The following is an 18003-nucleotide window of genomic DNA, read 5'->3' as shown; positions in this document are numbered from 1 at the left end:
TCATGCAAAATTGTTTTTCCTCTTGGGGTGACTAGAAAAGTGTCCTGGTAACAATCTGGTTCTCCTGGAATGTTACAGGACTACACCATCCAGTAAAATGAAAAAATATTACCTGCTTTAAAAAAAGGAGAACATATCTGCGCCAGTGCTTCAGGAAACTTACCTCAAAACAGAAGAATCAATCTTAAAAGGAATGTGTACCATGGAATATCTTTCAGCTCCCATAAGAGAGGGGTGTGTGCGTTAAGTAGAATGGGAATGTAAAAGGATTTAAAACCTATCCAGAAGTCAGATGAGGTGGTTGTTGGATGTGCAGAGGGCAAACGTAACAATTATGCACCAAGTAAGGAATATACCTTTCTTCAGAAATAATTTTGGAGTGATTGCAATGATCCAGAATTCAAAGGTAATAGTGGTAGGTGACTTCAATAGCTGTCTGACCACAATGTGGGATAAACTACCAACGAGACAAGGTCCAGCTAAAGGAGCTCAAATGCTGGAACTAGGACATAAAGGACAGGACACAATGGAGATTTGGACTTGACTTTTTTTTTCTCTGAAACTGCCGAAAACAGATACTAGCATAGATTTAATTTTAATATCAAAAGGTTTCCAACATGAAACCTTAATATTAGAATGGAGTATCTCTGACCCTGTTCCTGTCTTCATGAAAATAAAGTCCAGTTCAGGATGAAGAAAAGTTGGAGATTCCGTAATATAGTGTTAAAAGACACAAACTTTGTGAGTGAAATTGAAAACCACATTGATGATTATATTAAGGACAATAGCTCACAGGATATACCTGGGGAACTAGATGGGAAGCCTTTAAAGCAGTGATAAGGAGACATACTATCTCATGCCATAGGTATAGGGGAAAAAAAGACATTGGCGAAACTGGGAAGAGTTAGAGTAAGAAATTTTGCAGGAGCCATGTGTCTAACAGTGTAGACTTAGAGAAATTAAGAATGTAAAAATAGCATTAGAAGGACTGACAACAATTAAAAAAAAATAAGTCTCTACGAATTGGGGAACAAGTCAGGCATATTATGCACCAGACTGCTCTCGAACAGATGTCCCACAGCAGCTGTCCGGTACTTTAAGGACGAAAATGGGGTACTCCAAAGCAAGCAAGTAAGCAAAGGGATCAGCAAAGTACTAGCGTTATATTTCCAAGAGAGAGACACTAGCAGATATATCAAGTGGAAGATGTGGGAGGAAACATGCTGCAAGATGTTAAAATGCCCATACTCCCCTGCATGTACACTTTTTTGCATGTGGACCTTGTCATAAAGGGTGACAGGAGAGCACTGATAAGAAACTGTTTATTTCGTGGTCCCAATCTCCTGACAATAGTCCACAGTTACAAAGGTTTTTAATAAACCTGTCACATGACAGGGATCAGTGTCTAGGGTTGCCAGGCATCCAGGTCTTCACCAGAATGCCCAGTTGAACAGGGACCCTGGTGGCTCTGGTCAGTAATGCTGATCGGGCCACTAAAAGTCCAGTTGGCGGTGCAGCGGGGCTGAAGCAGGCTCCCTGCCTGCCTTGGCTCTGCGTGGCTCCCGGAAGCAGCTAGCCTGTCTGGCTCCTAGCCACAGGTGTGGCCAGGGGGCTCCGAGCACTGCCTCTGCCCTGAGCGCCAGCTCCGCAGCTCGCATTGGCTGGGAATCAGGGTCAAAGGTAGCTGCGGAGGTGGCACCTGCGGGCAAGGGAAGCTCACATAGCCCCCGGCTCCTCTGTCTAGGAGCTGGTCAAGCCAGCTGCTTCCGGGAGCAGCCTGAGGTTAGCACCGCCCAGCTGGAGCCTGCACCCTGAACCCTCTCCTGCACCCCAGCCCCCTGACCTAGGCCTCAGCCCCCTCCAGCATGCCAGAGCTCGCACCTCCTCCTGCACCCTGGACCCCTAATTTCAGGTTCCCACCCCCATAGCCTGCACTCCCACCCAAAGCCCTCATCCCCTCTTGCACCTCAACTTCCTGCCCCAGCCCAGTGAAAGTGAGTGAGAGAGAGTGAGCGACGGGTGTGTGTGTGTGTGTGTGTGTGTGTGTGGAGTGAACAGGGGCGGGGCCTGGGGGCAGGGCAAGAGTTCCGTTTTATATAATTAGAAGTTGGCAACCCTATCAGTGGCCACCGACTTAAGTTAGCTGTCATAAAACAGAATCATTGTTCTCTGCTTTTGTTTAGCCATCTTTTGTTCCTTCTGCAGGCCGGCTCCAGACACCAGCTGAGCAAGCAGGTGCTTGGGGCGACCAAGGGGAAGGGGCGGCACATCGGGCTCTTTGCGGCAATTCAGCGGCAGGTCCCTCAGTCCCTCTCGGAGGGAAGGACCTGCCACCAAATTTCTGCCAAAGAAGAAAGTGGAGTGGTGGAGCAGCCACCGATTGCGATCGCAACTTCCTTTTTTTTTTTTTTCCACTTGGGGTTGCAAAAACCCTGGAGCTAGCCCTTTCCTTCTGTAAGAGAGGTTTCCAGGCATGGATTATGTCATATGAGCTTGGGGTGGATAGTGTAACTGTTGCTTTGGTGTAAGTTGCCAGCTAGTTTGTTTGGAATTTGATATTCTTGCCATCTGCATAACTTTGTTCTTATTGTAGGGCTGCTTCAGTTCCTGTTTCCTGACATACAGCTCTCTTGTAACTACTTCGGGGTTAATTGTTTGCCTAAGCAGCTTATTGGCAATAGGTGTTTGCCTTCAGCCTGGTAGTCTCTAAGCCGATGATCTTCATAAAGAAACATAGTGAGGTGTGTTGTGATATTTTAGCAATGGCTTTCTTCTGCCCACCAGAGCTTTTTTAATTGAATTCTTTGCTGTTTCTCCTAAATTCTCTGCCAATCCATTTGATGATAGAGACGTGACATGGCGTGCCTGAACTGGTATAGCAAAGAGAATCGCCAGAATGAGCCACTCATTAATTGTGAGCCATTATCTTAACTCATTCACAAAACATAAATGGCAAATTTCATGCAGCCTAGTTTCCAAGAGCTTCCTGCAAAATGAGCTGGCAATTAAATATAAATGAGACTGGTTGGGGGATCCGGGCGGGCAGCTGCTTTATAGCTCTGGCACTGGCGCAACTTGTACTTAGGAGGAATAAAACATAACACCAGAAATGTAAAACCTAAACATGTAAAACGTAACATCTACGAAAATACATATTTCTGTGGATGACTATCTGCAGATTCAAGTGACTTTCAAATAATTCATATTATGAGACACCTATTAGCATGTTCAATTCCCCATTAAATATCAGTAGGGGAGATTCATAACCAACTATAGCATTTGTATGCTACTCCTGCCCAAGACCAAAAACACTTGTCAAGATTTGGTAGCTACAAATCCTTCCTTTTAATGCAGCCTGTGCCCACAGTTTGCTGGAGTGCTGTGAGATGTCATGTATAATTCATAACTGGCTGCAGAAGCTGGGGCTGGCTCTGAAATGTACTTTCAAACCTGCAGCAATGATTACCTTCTACCTCCTCCCCTTTCTTTGCTAATTTAGGATAGGTTTGTCAGCCCAAAAGAGTTCATTTGAAATAGCTACAGCAGTGGCAGTAGGGGAAAAGAAGCGTGTAGATGAGGAATGAGGCAACTTTTTGAAAGATTTTAAATAACTAAACATTGTCTCCACCCTCTAGAAAATCTCACTCACTACTTACATTTCTTTGTTTAAAATATATTTAGTAGGATCTTGCTAAGCTTACAATTAACTATTTTAATTACAAAGTACACGTTAAAAGCAACCAGCTGTTATGCTGGTTTAATGACTCATGGCCTGTCCAGATCACAGGTTTTAATACCAATGGGCAGTGGTCAGGGGGCATAATATATTAACAATTCTCAGAAAATAGGATCCCTGTGATTCTGCAGCCGACAATGAACTGGGTATACATGCGTTACCAATGCCTCAGAAGTTCTACAGACACTCTGTAACCTCCCTCAGAAATGTCTTGTCTGTTGCTGATGTAGCAATTGGCACTGGAAATGGTGCAGAAGTTTAGTCTGCCACTACAGTGGCTACATAGTTAGAAGAACAGTCAGGTGTAAGTCTTTCATTTCTCACAAGAGCTAAGTGCACCTATCAAACAGTGAAAAGCAGAGATTGTTTAGTGGAATCCAACAGGTATAAATTAGGCAGAAAAAAGACATTTCTAACGAGGAAACAGCAAAACTGTTTATGCACTGAATGCTAACAAATGCATAAAGTAACAAACTGAACAAATAGAAATATTTTTCATTATAATTTCAGTTACAATAACCTTTAACTCTAGCCACAATAGCGGGTAAAAATAATTCAGAAATGTGACTGTTTTTAAAGTGAAGATGTCCCTTTAAGTTGGCAGACAATTCCTTTGTTGGTCTTTGCTGCTAGAAGCACATTTATTTAAATAAAATTTATTAGTAAACTTTAGCCTTGACTAAAAATCACACAACTAGACTGAGATCATTGTTGAATATATTTTAAAGAATGGGGCGAGGGTGTTTCATATATTCACACATGTTTTTATATGGAACTGTGGAAAATGTTCTCTTCACAGCACGCATTATTTTTCAGAGTGGTCATCTGTGTCCATTATGAGGATAGTTTCAGAAATCAATTTTGAAAGATTACTTTTTTCCAGTTTTTCATCTCTCTTTCTAGTGCACTTAGACTCATAGGAATTTTGATACAGATTTATTGTAAGAGAGTGGCTCAATACAACAATATTAACTGTATGCTGACTTAAAGATACCCAAGTCTGGAGCTTATTTTTGACACAATGTGCTAGAAATAATCTTGTTATAGATGTTTTGGTCTAACAACAGCCGCAACATAAAATGTATTTTACCTAGAAAGGTCGGGGTTTCATAACTCAAGGACAAAACATAGTGCAGTTGTATTCAGTGAGTTTTATAGGTCTACAGATGTAGTCGAATCATATATATACTACCTGTGTGTTCCGTCAAATAGTAAACTCTTTTCATATGCAACTCCACTTGAACGTGGCTGGACTCTGTAGTTCAGTATTTTCATATGTACCTTCACAGATCATATTCACAACTCTTTCTATATTATATCTGAAATTCCCCTTGGCTTTAAGCACATGCGTGCCCATCCAATGGAATCCTACGATGACATATGTTTAATGGTAATTTCCACTGTGTGTGTGTGTTTTATATAATGTGTTAACTACTGATGCAGTTTTTTCTAGGCTTGCGTAAGAGCTGAATTATGGTAATTGATAAAACTAATGATCTTCCAATGTTCTAGCAGTAATCTCCGTGTGTGTGTATATAAATAAATAAAATAGAATGTGTATATGTAATGTAATGTTGTTCAGGATAGTTCAGTATCTTGTCTCTGACAATGGACACTACCCGAGAAAGGTGTAAGAACCTCACAGTAAATGTGTCAGCTGCTGAAGCATATATCAAATCTCTGTGTGGTCTTGAACAAATCATCTCTCTCTCTGCTTCAGCTACCATCCTTGTAAATTTGTGGTGACAATACTTCTCCCCCTGATAGAGTTGTCATGTGACTGAATTCATGAATGTGTGCAAGAACTTTGAGATCTTTGGATGGAATGTGTGATAAAAGTGCTGAATGTTAACCATTGTAATGCCTTTGGATAGACTTGATATAATTTTGAAGAGTTCAATCATGTGGTTTTATTAGGGGTGTAGTCTGTGGCCATATTTGTGCCTCTTTTAACCTTCTTCCTGAGGGGTACTTTTTGTTTTGACACCGTTTTTTAGGGATTTCACCATTGTACTTCACAGATGACTGAGTTTTCCCTTTGGTACTCCCTCCTTGTAATCCCTCTCAGTCCATCCCTCCCATCCTTTAAACAGCTTTCTTTTCAAGATATATTTTTATAGTGACAACCCTTTTCCTCCCTGCTAACGCTTCCCTTGTCCCTTTCTCGCATATAATTTCCCTTCTGTTCCTGGATTTTAGTGTAAGTGTAGTTTTTATCACATTTGAATGTTTGTGTGTTTTAGTTATTTACTGTTTTTTTCCATTATATATATTCTCAACCATCGCTTTGCCATGCCCAGTTGTTTCAGTGGAGAGGTGCTTAATAAATTGATCTATTCAGATGATTTAAAAAAAATCAATATTGGAAGGAAGGAGAATGAGCTACACTGAAGTAATAAAATGTGGCTTCTATATCTTGGATGCTATTTAGGGAGGGAAATATACCTGTCTGGAAGGAAATATGGCTTACCGTTGAGCAGGTGTCATGTTGTCTTCCCTTTCCAATATTAGAAATTTTTCCACAATAAATTCATGTAAGTGTGAACTGCCTTTGGTAGAAGTGAAAGACACAGTCAAAGTGTTACAGACACCCTCCCTCATACTGAAGACTTTTTATTTAAATGCCTCCCTTCCCCACCTCTTGCAACTGTGTTTTTTGGGGCAGGGCCCACAAAATTAAATGGTTGTGTTAATGATTGGGGTTTGCATATAAGACCAAAAGAGCAGAATGAGGCCTTTTATTTATAAGGCTTTAGGATGGGCCTTTCAAAAGCACCAAGGTAATTCAGAAGAACAAAGCCTACTGGAACTTGGTTTTGAAAATCCCATCTTTAGATTTAACTATAGAACCTTTACTGCATTTTTCCCTGAGGATTTGAATTAAGATGTTATGTGAACAGAAACATCCAAAGCTTTTATGTCTTCAAACATTGTCTAATATCTTTATTTTTATCAGCCAAAAGATGATGAAACTTTTAAGAGAGAGGCCATTTGCTCCCACATTCGCAGGGGTTACCTTAATTTCACCTTCCTGTTCCTTTATGACACCCTGTCCTCAATCCCCCAAATGTGTCTCAAGCTCATTTATATTCTTTCCTTCAATTGCCTTTCCCTTCAGAACAAAAGACATTTGATAACCCTTAATCTAAACCTACATCTTTTATCCTCAAACTTTAATAGATGATGAACATTTAAAAAAAACACATTCACTTTTCCCCCCAGACTTTTATTAGTAATTTCTAAAGAAACTATGGAGATATTGCCCTGTTTTCAAAACAGTGACTGCCATCCCTTGTAAGGGAATCTGTTTCTAATTCAAATCAAGCACACACTTAATGTTTCATATCTAAAATTTAAAAATGCCCATAAGCGATTGTATGGTCATGGGGTTTTGTGGACTACAAAGAAACCATATAAAGATACTATCCTGAACAATTAATGTGTCCTAAATGATTTTAATAAATATCCTTCATGTATTCGGCAGTTTGCAGAGAAATTCCAGGATGTAAAAGAAGCTGCCAAACTAGCAAGAGACAGATCTCAAGAGAAAATTGAGACCTCTAGCAATCATTCCCAAGTAAGTCACTTTTCTGTAATGTTATATAGACACGCATATGGAGGAAAAATGATTTGAGACTAGATTCAACAGTGGAATATACCTGCATCTGGCAGCTAGTTTAAAGTGTCAGCAAAGAAGATGGTTAAATATCATTGTTAACTACTGGTCGTTAACATTGCTGGAGGAATTCTTTTTCTTGTGTGCGCTCTCTCCTTCTCTTTCTCATTTAAATATAGTAGTCTTTTCAGGAAGTTACTGAGTTATAATAATTTTTAAAAATAACAAGGTCATCTATATATTCTTTGATATAGTTCTTCATTGTAGTGGTCACTGAGGACCTTGCCTCACTGCAGTATTTCAGCAATAAATAAATGGAATCTGTTGTAACGCTTGTGCCAGTTGCCCAACCCATTTTTGTGTGTAGTTGGGACTGTGTTAGAGATAAGTTTGTACAATGTCATGTAGCTAACGTTGTCTGAGTTCTCATATATTTCATTATCCAAGTGATTCATAGATGTTGGGTGACAATAGTTTGTCTACAGCTAAGGCTTTGCCACCCTTTACTCATGGTGACTGGTGGAAAGGAAGTTTATAATGTATGTCTATGGGGTACATGTATCGGGGACAAGTTTGAGTGGTAGCTGTGTTAGTCTGTATCAGCAAAAAGAACGAGGAGTACTTGTGGCACCTTAGAGACTAACAAATTTATTTGAGCATAAGCTTTCGTGGGCTAAAACCCACTTCATCGGATGAATGCAGTGGAAAATACTGTAGGAAGATATATATACACACAGAGAATATGAAAAAAATGTGTGTTGCCATACCAACTATAATGAGAATAATCAATTAAGGTGGACTATTATCAGCAGGAGAAAAAAATATTTTGTAGTGATGATCAAGATGGCTCATTTCAAACAGTTGACAAGAAGGTGTGAGTAACAGTGGGGAAAATTAGCATGGGGAAATAGTTTTTAGTTTGTGTAATGACTCATCCACTCCCAGTCTTTATTCAAGCCTAATTTAATGGTGTCCAGTTTGCAAATTAATTCCAGTTCCACAGTTTCTCATTGGAGTCTGTTCTTGAAGTTTTTTGTTGAAGAATTGTGACTTTAGGTCTGTATGTCAATTTGCAAACTGGACACCATTAAATTAGGCTTGAATAAAGAGTAGGAGTGGATGGGTCATTACACAAACTAAAAACTATTTCCCCATGCTAATTTTCCCCCCTTCTGTTACTCACACCTTCTTGTAGAGGTGAAAGTAAGCCAGTACGCCCCTGTACAGCATATCAGCAAGAGCCAGTGCACTGTACCAAGGCGGCCTGGCTTCCCCAGACAGCAATTTAAAGGGCTTGGGATCCCAGCGGCAGCTGGAGCCCCAGTCCCTTTAAATTGCCGCCATAGCCCTGCTGCTGGAACCCTGGGGTAGCGGCAGCGGGGCTCCCAGAGTTATTTAAAGGACTGTGGCTCCTGATGCCTCTACTGCCCTGGGCCCTTTAAATAGCCTTGGGAGCCCCAGGGCTCTGGGGGCTATTTAATGGGCCAGTAGAAGCAGGGGGGTCCTGGGCCATTTAACTAGCCCCCAGAGCCCTGGAGTAGCGGTGGGGCTCCGGGCGCTATTTAAAGGGCCCGGGGCTCCCACTGCCTCTGCGGCCCTGGCCCTTTAAACTGCTGCTGGAGCTCCCAGCTGCTGCTGCTACCCCAGGGCTCTGGCTATTTAAAGGGCCCGGGGCAGTAGAGGCAGGGGAGCCCTGGGCTCTTTGAATAGCCCCCAGAGCCCTGCTGCCAGAGCCTCTGGGGAAGCAGCAGCAGCCAGGGGCTCTGGCAGCGGTTTAAAGGGCCAGAGCCATAGCAGCAGCTGAGCCCTGGGCCCTTTAAACTGCTGCTGGAGCCCCCAGCTGCCGCTGCTACCCTGGCGGGGGAGGGGGAGGGCACTTACTGGTACAGGGCAGTCTGGGGCTGGCTCTGACCATCCCATCCCCGCCCCTTCTGCCCGAGGCCCTGCCCCTTCCAGGGGCCAGAGCCAGCCCCACCCCAGCCCCGTACCGGTAAGTCCCTATTTCTACTTTCACTCCTGCCTTCTTGTCAACTGTTTGAAATGGGCCATCCTGATTATCACTATGAGAGGTTTTTTTCTCCTGCTGATAATAGCCCACCTTAATTGATTTGTCTTGTTAGAGTTAGTATGGCAACACCCATCTTTTCATGGGGTGTGTATGTGTGTGTATATATATATACACACACACCTAATGTATTTTCCACTCTATGCATCTGATGAAGTGGGTTTTAGCCCACAAAAGCTTATGCGCAAATAAATTTGTTAGTCTCTAAGGTGCCACAAGTGCTCCTCCTCTGGGGCAGTTTAGTTTAGAAAGATGCCACTGTACCCACTGTTAATTGTTTTTGTTAGAATATGATGAAATCAAGTTTTATCACAAGCTTTGTTACAGTCCCTTACAATAATTCATTAAAATTCCAGGAAGTCTACAGCTAGCTAAGAATTAATACTTGTTTAATGAAAACTCATTCATTGTGTTTTGCATGAAAGCGTTGCTTTGGAGGAAAGTTAGAATAACGACTATTTAGTGATTGCTTCAACTGCACAATCAGAAGAGCCTTTATGACATCGGAGAGAACTGCTTAGTGTTCATTTCTTCTGAAAATCAATCCCCTTGTTTAGGTCCCTAAACCAGACTTAGAAGCCTGACATTAGATGCTTTTAAAAAATAAAAACAAAAAAAACCGTGGCCATTGAGTCTAATGTAGAGCAAAGGAAGCTAACTGACGACTGCTAAAAAGTGGGTGATGTCAGTCTCTTGGGAGTAGGAAAGTTTGTACTTCACAACTTCCAGTAGTGTTTCTTTGCTCCAGTAGCTTAAACTGATTTAAAAATATTCTTCTGGAAAACTTTGCAAACTACAATTTTATAAATCATCATTATATTTTTTCTCTTTGAAAAGAGACCGCTTTTTGCCCCCAGGGCACTTCATTGTGATAGTTATTACTGTTCTGTGTTTTAAATGTTCTTTTTTAATTATTACCTCTACTGTTACAATGTGTATAGTCGAGTATGCTATAAAGATGTGATGCATGTGAGAGCTGGTAAGAGACTGGTTTTTATTTCCTGGTCTCACTGACTTGACATGGGACAAGGTGACAAATAGCACAGATGTCAGGGTCACTACTCACCAGTCCCAATGACTACTTGTGCACACTGATGGTATCACTAGGCTCAGGTAGGAAGCTATCTGTCATTACTTAAAGGGAATCAGAAATGTTCTTGCTTAGTGCAAATATATAACATGATATGGTATATAATGTGACCTCTTATGATGCCTATATTTACTTGTACCGATAAAGTCAATGTGAAGATAAAGCTAGGACTCCATTTTGATTGACAAGAAGAGAAACTTTTTTACTTCTTTATCTGGGTCACAAACAGTGGCATCCCAGACAATAGCATTACCTCAAATAAGCCATGCCAGGCAATCTGCCATTGCATTTTGTGTCACATACCTAGGATGTTATGTCACAAAAGTAAATGCTTTCAGTGACTGATATTTTTGAGGGGTAGGGAAGTAGGCATATGTTTAAAAAGGGAAACACAGATGCTGTGGGGGGGACAATTATACACCAGTCATCCTACCTTCGATACCTGGAAAGATACTGAAACCAATTATGAAACAATCAGTTTGTAAGTACCCAGAGGGATAATAGAGTTATAAGGAATAGCCAGCATGGATTTTTCAAGAACTAATCATGCCAAACCACCTAATTTCCTCCTTTGACAGGGTTACTGGCCTAGTAGATAGGGGGAAGAAGTAGATGTTGTTTATCTTTATTTTTTTAAGGCTTTAGACATTCTCATAAGCAAACTAGGGAAATGTGGTCTAGATAAAATTAGTGTAAGGTGCACAGCTGGTTGAAAGACCATACTCAGAGGTAGTTATCAGAAGTTTGCTGTCAAACTGGGAGGGCATTTCTAGTGGGTTCCCACTGGGTCTGGTACTATTCAGTATTTTCATCAGTTACGTGGATAATGGAGTGGAGAGTATGCTTCTAAAATTTGCAGATGACATCAAGCCTAGAGGGGATGCAAGCACTTTGGAGGATGGGACTAGAACTGAAAATGACCTTGACAAATTGAAGAATGTGTATAAAATCAACAAGATGAAATTCAGTAAAGAGAAGTGACAACTACTACAGTTGGGAAGGAAAAATTAAATGCACAACTTCAAAATGAGGAATAACTGACTAGGTGGTAGTGCGGTTAAAAAGAATTCTGGGGGTTACAGTAGGTCACGAATTGAATGAGTCAAAACTGTGATGCAGTTGCAAAAAAGGCTAATATTCTAGGGTACATTAACAGGAGTATCATTTGTAAGACCTGGGAGGTAATTGTCCCACTTGACTCGACACTGGTGAGGCCGCAGCTTGAGTGCGGTGTGTTGTTCTGGGCACCGCACTTCAGGAAGGATGTGGATAAATTGGAGAGAGTCCAAAGGAGAGCAACAAAAATAATAAATGGGTTAGAGAGCCTGATGTATGAGGAAGAGTTTTTAAAAAACTGAGTCACGCTTCCCCGAGGGATCCCAGGATTGCAAAGCTCCTCATTACTACCTGCCCTTAGCGTGAAGCAGGCATGTCTGTGCCTGCTGGGGTCAGCTCTCCAACTCCAGGGGCCATGGGCAACACAGGCCCTGCTCCCTCTCTTCCAGTTAGGCACACTCTAATCCTATAGCTCTCTGAGAGTCCCCCTAGAGTGACCAGAGGCTGGTCTATTATTCAGATTTTCTGCTCCCAACGAAGTAGTCCACACCAGCTTACTAGCCTCCCTTCAGATCACCACTCGATTTGACACACAGCATTTAAATAATGTTTATAGTGAAAACTAGTAAGAATTTACTTAACGAAGTACAGAGATTTGAGAAGTAGCAAGTAAACTATTGGAAACAAATAGTTGCATGTAAAATTAAATCATAACGTGCATTTTAAATCTTAGACTTGACTACCAAGTTACTGTTCCGTCTAATTAAATTTAGCTCATCCAAAGTCTTTGCAATATTTTCCAGCCAGGTTGGCCATGATCTTCCTTTCACAAGGCAGAACATGCTAACAGTTTTGTCTCCTTCATGAAGGATCCGGACTGTACCTCAGTACCCCCAGTTATGCCCCAAACATCCATTGTCTTTACTTGTAAATGGAATATCCTCACGCTTTTTTTGTTTTTTCCTGCAGCTTTCCTCTCTTGTTGAATCTGCAATCTTCTGCTTAGCATCAGACTCAGTAATGCAAATAGGCCTCCGCTGCAAAGCGGACAATACAGAATAGACACATGAGCAGCCAGAGAGAGATAAGCATGTTTTTCCCCTCCTACATGACAGAAACTTGTTTATCACCTTCTGGTGACATGCTTTAACTCACATACCTTACGATGAAAATTTTCTGTACCTGTACATAATTCCTTAAATATTATGCACACATACATTTCACAAGTATTATGACGACCCGTGGGCTCTTGGTTCTTGGTATATACCTCACATGCCACCTTCTGGTAAATTTAATATACATACATCTGCCACAAGGGATCCTGGTAAAACTCTATAAACATCCTTGTACCCTCTGCCAGTTGGCACCAAGAGATTTCTGGGTCACACTGGGCATGCTTACTCTTGAAAAAGAAGATTAAAGAGGAGTATGATGAGTCTTCAGATATGTTAAGGGCTGTTATAAAGAGGATAGACTCAGAGATCAATTGTTCTCCGTGTCCACTAAAAGTAAGACAAGAAGTAATGGGCATACTCTATAGCGAGGGAGACTTAGGTTAGTTACTAGGACAAACTTTCTGACTATAAGGGTAGTTAAGATCTGGAATAGGCTTCCAAGGAGATTGTGGAATCCCCATCATTGCAAATTTTTAAGAACAGGTTGGACAAACACCTGTGAGGGATGGTCTGTGTTTATGTGGTCCTGCCTCAGCACAGGGGCCTGGACTTGATAAACGCTCGAGGTCCCTTCTAGCCCTATATTTCCACAATTGTATGTTAACATTAATCTGTGAATTGTGCTGCAGGAATCTGGACGTGAAACGCCATCTTTTACTCGGGCATCCAGCATAAATGGAACAGATGATGAGAGGGCATCTCATGGTGACTCTGCTGATGCACATCTGAAAAGTGAGAATGACAAACTGAAAATTGCTCTAGCCCAAAGGTGAATCTCTTGTTGTATCTAAATTGTACTGAATGAACTGTGCAGGAACTCTTCGGGAGTGGTTACATATACATATCCAGGGATGGCTCAATAAGGAAACAGCTATCTCACCTAATAATTACTATACTTGTTAAAAGGGAAACACCAAGGTAGATACAGTAACAACTTGTATAAAAAAAATTGGAAGACGATAAAAAAAAGTAGTAGTGGGATCTGTGTTGTTGCTTGCCTATTACCCACGTTATTGTAAATGGAAATAAAAATAATCGATGTCCTATTTAAGCATAGCACATATAGTCGTGGGTTATTCCTATAGCAATAAGAGGGTGTAACAGGGTTCACTCACCAGTCTGGCACCTCCTGTTGGCTGTCATGGGAATTAGGTCTGCATGTTAGTGTGCCCTCTTTGGGTGGTGCCTCACTGCCGTCACTCCTGCTCTAGGACTGTCAAGGTTCCTTCCCCACTCTGAACTTTAGGGTGCAGATGTGGGGACCTGCATGGACACTTCTAAGCTTAATTACAAGCTTAGATCTGGTAACACTGCTACCATCCAGAATTTCAGTGTCTGGAGCACTCCCTGTCCCCCCAAAACTTTCCCCTCCCTGGGTTGCCTTGAGGGACTTCACCACTTCCCTGGTGAACACAGATCCAAACCCCTTGGCTCTTAAAACAAGGAGAAATTAATTAACCCTTCCTTCTTTCCCCCCACCAATCCCTGGTGAGTCCAGATCCAATCCCTTTGGATCAAAAAAAAAAAACCAAGGAAAAAATCAATCAGGTATTAAGAAAAGAAGACTTTTAATTAAAGAAAAGAAAGGTGAAAGAGAACCCTCTGGGAGAGATTAGCATACCAGTTACTCTCACAGACAACAGATTCAAAACATAGAGGATGTTCCCCTGGGCATAAATTTAGTTACACAAAGAAAAAATACCCAAATACCCAATTTTTGATGATTCCCTTAATGATACCAAGACAAGTTACAAAGAAAATAAACATAAACCTATTTTGTCCCTTTCTAAAACTTACTACTCTGATAAGAGGCTGGTTCCTTGATCTTTTTTACTCTGGCTGAAACTGAAACTCTCAACAAAGGAAAAACTTCCCTCCTTCCTTTTGAAACATCTTGTTCCCCCATTGGTTCCTCTGGTCAGGTGTTAGCTAGGCTAGGTGAACTTTTTAACCCTTTACAAGTAAGAGGCATTAACCCGTAACCATCTGTTTATGACAAGGACCAACATCTCTCCAAGGACTGTGGTGTCCTCTTCAGTGACACAGCCCACCGGGGACCTGCAGTCTGCTGTTCAGCCACTTCCCTTAGTGACTACTACAGTGACTTGTCTGGCCACTTCCTTGTGGTCCCAGCATCTTCTTTGCTCTTTCCTCAGGGCCTCAGACTAAAAACCCCAGCAACCAGACAGAAGATGTCTCTCGCTCCTCTGGTCCCTGCTAGAAGCACTGCTCTGTCCAGGGTACTGACAGGTCTCTCAGCCCTACAGAGACACAGTCCTTCTTCCCTGGGCTCCCAGCAGAGAACTGCCCTTTTCTGCCCTATAGCTCCCTTTTTATATGGTCCTGCTTGGCCCTGCTTGGCTGCTCCCATCAGCCCTTCTCTGATTGACTGCCTCCTGCGCAGCCTTCCTAGGGCTTTATGAACCTTTTAGAGCCCAGTGTGGGGCAGGTGCCCCATCACAGGGGCATACATGTACCAGAGTGAACGGCTCTCAAAATTCTTCATTCATTTCGAATTTACTTGTGTTCCTAAAAAAAAAAAAAAAAAAAAAGCTTTTTTTCACGTGAACTTTAAATTGCTGACAGATTAGGAGGAGTTTTGATATACTGCTAAAATGTCTCCTCTTTAAAGGCTTAAAATGTATATATTTTTTCTTTTACATTAATAAATCATCAAAGGTTTGCTTATACAGTTTAGACCACTGAATATTAAATAGTCATAGCTTATAATATCTAGGCTAATAGTATTAGCAGAAATTATTCAAATGTTATTGCATCAATTTAAAACCACGTGTTAGATGATTGAATGAGCTGCCTTTAGTAGGTACTTCTTTTGTCAAATTGGGAGATTTAACACTTTCTTTCTGATTTGGTGCATGATGAGGTAAATTCTTTTATGCTAGTGATACCAGATCACATTGCCAACCATCAACGTGGCGATGCAGATAACATTTAAGAATGCAAATAACATTTAGGCCATAGGGGAGCAATTACTGCTGATATTGTGTGAAGCCAATTTTCTCTTCTTTTAGTTTTAGTGGGTGTACTTTATCTGTGAAAACAGATGAGGGTATGTAAAATCACAAAAGAGATCGGTTCATCATAAAAAATTCATGAAAAAAATTTAACTTTATGTAGCTTTCTAAAAAACTTTGTGCACCACTTTAAAAATGTGCCCTATGTGCCTTGATCACATTTTGTACCATTTGATTTAATAAATTATTTGAAAAGGCAAATCACTGTAATTTGTAGCCATAGTAAAATAAAAAGTTGTAACATTCTAAGCAGTGACATTAATATGCCGTAATTCTCTTCTTGGAACTTATTTGCCACATCTGCCCATGAGTGAAAAGGAAAAAAATATCAGGGTCACACGCTGCTTTTTTAAAAGTTTTAAAAAAAATGAGGCAATACAAACCATATGATACATTAAGCCAGGGGTCAGTAACCTTCAGCACATGTCCTATCAGGGTAATCTGCTGGCGGGCCACGAGACATTTTGTTTATGTTGACCGTCTGCTGCCACTTCCCGCAGCTCCCATTGGCCAGGAATGGCAAACGGCCACTGGGAGGTGTGGTGGGCCATGCTTGTGGATGGTCAACTTAAACAAAATATCTCGCGGCCTGCCAGTGGATTACCCTCATGGGCTGCTTGCTGAAGGTTGCTGACCTCTTCGATAAGCAATTCAAAGGTTATATAGGAACATAAGAATGGCCGTACTGGGTCAGATCAAAGGTCCATTCAGCCTAGTATCCTGTCTACTGACAGTGGCCAATGCCGGAGCACCAGAGGGAGTGAACCTAACAGGTAATGATCAAGTGATCTCTCTCCTGCTATCCATCTCCACCCTCTGACAAACAGAGTCTAGGGACACCATTCCTTACCCATCCTGGCTAATAGCCATTAATGTACTTAACCTCCATAAATTTATCCAGTTCTCTTTTAAACACTGTTATAGTCCTAATGTTCACAGCCGCCTCAGGCAAGATGTTCAACAGGTTGACTGTGCACTGTGTGAAGAACTTCCTTTTTATTTGTTTTAAACCTGCTGCCCATTAATTTCATTTGGTGGCCCCTAGTTCTTATATTATGGGAACAAGTAAATAACTTTTCCTTATTCACTTTCTCCACACCATTCATTATTTTATATATCTCTATCATATCCCCCCTTAGTCTCCTCTTTTCCAAGCTGAAAAGTCCTAGCCTCTTTAATCTCTCCTCATATTGGACCCGTTCCAAACTCCTAATCATTTTAGTTGCCCTTCTCTGAACTTTTTCTAATGCCAGTATATCTTTTTTGAGATGAGGAGACCACATCTGTATGCAATATTCAAGATGTGGGCGTACCATGGATTTATACAAGGGCAATAAGATATTCTCCATCTTATTCTCTATCCCTTTTTTAATTATTCCTAACATCCTGTTTGCTTTTTTTGACTGCTGCACACTGCGTGGACGTCTTCAGAGAACTGTCCACGATGACTTCAAGATCTCTTTCCTTATTAGTTGTAGCTAAATTAGCCCCCAATCATATTATATATATATATATATATATATATATATATATATATATAGTTGGGGTTATTGTTTCCAATGTGCATTACTTTACATTTATCACATTAAATTTAATTTGCCACTTCGTTGCCCGATCACTTAGTTTTGTGAGATCTTTTTGAAGTTCTTCACGGTCTGCTTTGATCTTAACTATCTTGAGCAGTTTAGTATCATCTGCAGACTTTGCTACCTCACTGTTTACCCCTATCTCCAGATAATTTAGGACTATAACAGTGTTTAAAAGAGAACTGTATAAATTCATGGTGGTTAAGTACATTAATGGCTATTAGACAGGATGGGTAAAGAATGGTGTCCCTAGCCTCTGTTCATCAGAGGATGGAGATGGATGGCAGGAGAGAGATCACTTGATCATTGCCTGTTAGCTTCACTCCATCTGGGGCACCTCGCATTGGCCACTGTCGGTAGACAGATACTGGGCTAGATGGACCTTTGGTCTAATCCAGTACGGCCGTTCTTATGTTCTTATTTATGAATAAGTTGAGTAGGATTGTTGCTATTCAAGGTTGCATACAGTGTGTATGAATCATAGAACTGGAAGGGATCCTGAGAGGTTATTTAGTCCAGTCCCCTGCACTCATGGCAGGACTAAGTATTATCGAGACCATTCCTAATAGGTGAAGTACTTCAACCCTCCTTTTAATTTTTAATGGGATAACTTTTTTATTCCTAGTGGCTGTAGTCACTTCTAC

At 41.2% G+C, this 18003-nt stretch overlaps 1 protein-coding gene across 2 annotated transcripts in view; it reads left to right on the top strand.

Moving 5' to 3' along the window:
• Positions 1-18003, top strand: part of HOMER2 (homer scaffold protein 2) — a 116381-nt gene that overhangs the window by 75252 nt on the left and 23126 nt on the right. For both annotated transcript variants that reach the window (XM_050966661.1, XM_050966662.1), the window contains exons 4-5: positions 7221-7313; positions 13368-13507. In XM_050966661.1, coding sequence (XP_050822618.1) covers positions 7221-7313; positions 13368-13507 — 233 coding nt within the window. The remainder of the gene's footprint in view (positions 1-7220; positions 7314-13367; positions 13508-18003) is intronic.

Source organism: Gopherus flavomarginatus, chromosome 9, assembly GCF_025201925.1.
Source record: "Gopherus flavomarginatus isolate rGopFla2 chromosome 9, rGopFla2.mat.asm, whole genome shotgun sequence".
NCBI classification, from domain to species: Eukaryota; Metazoa; Chordata; order Testudines; family Testudinidae; genus Gopherus; species Gopherus flavomarginatus.
Note: the sequence above shows the minus strand (reverse complement) of the source record. Positions and strands in the feature narration are given on the sequence as shown.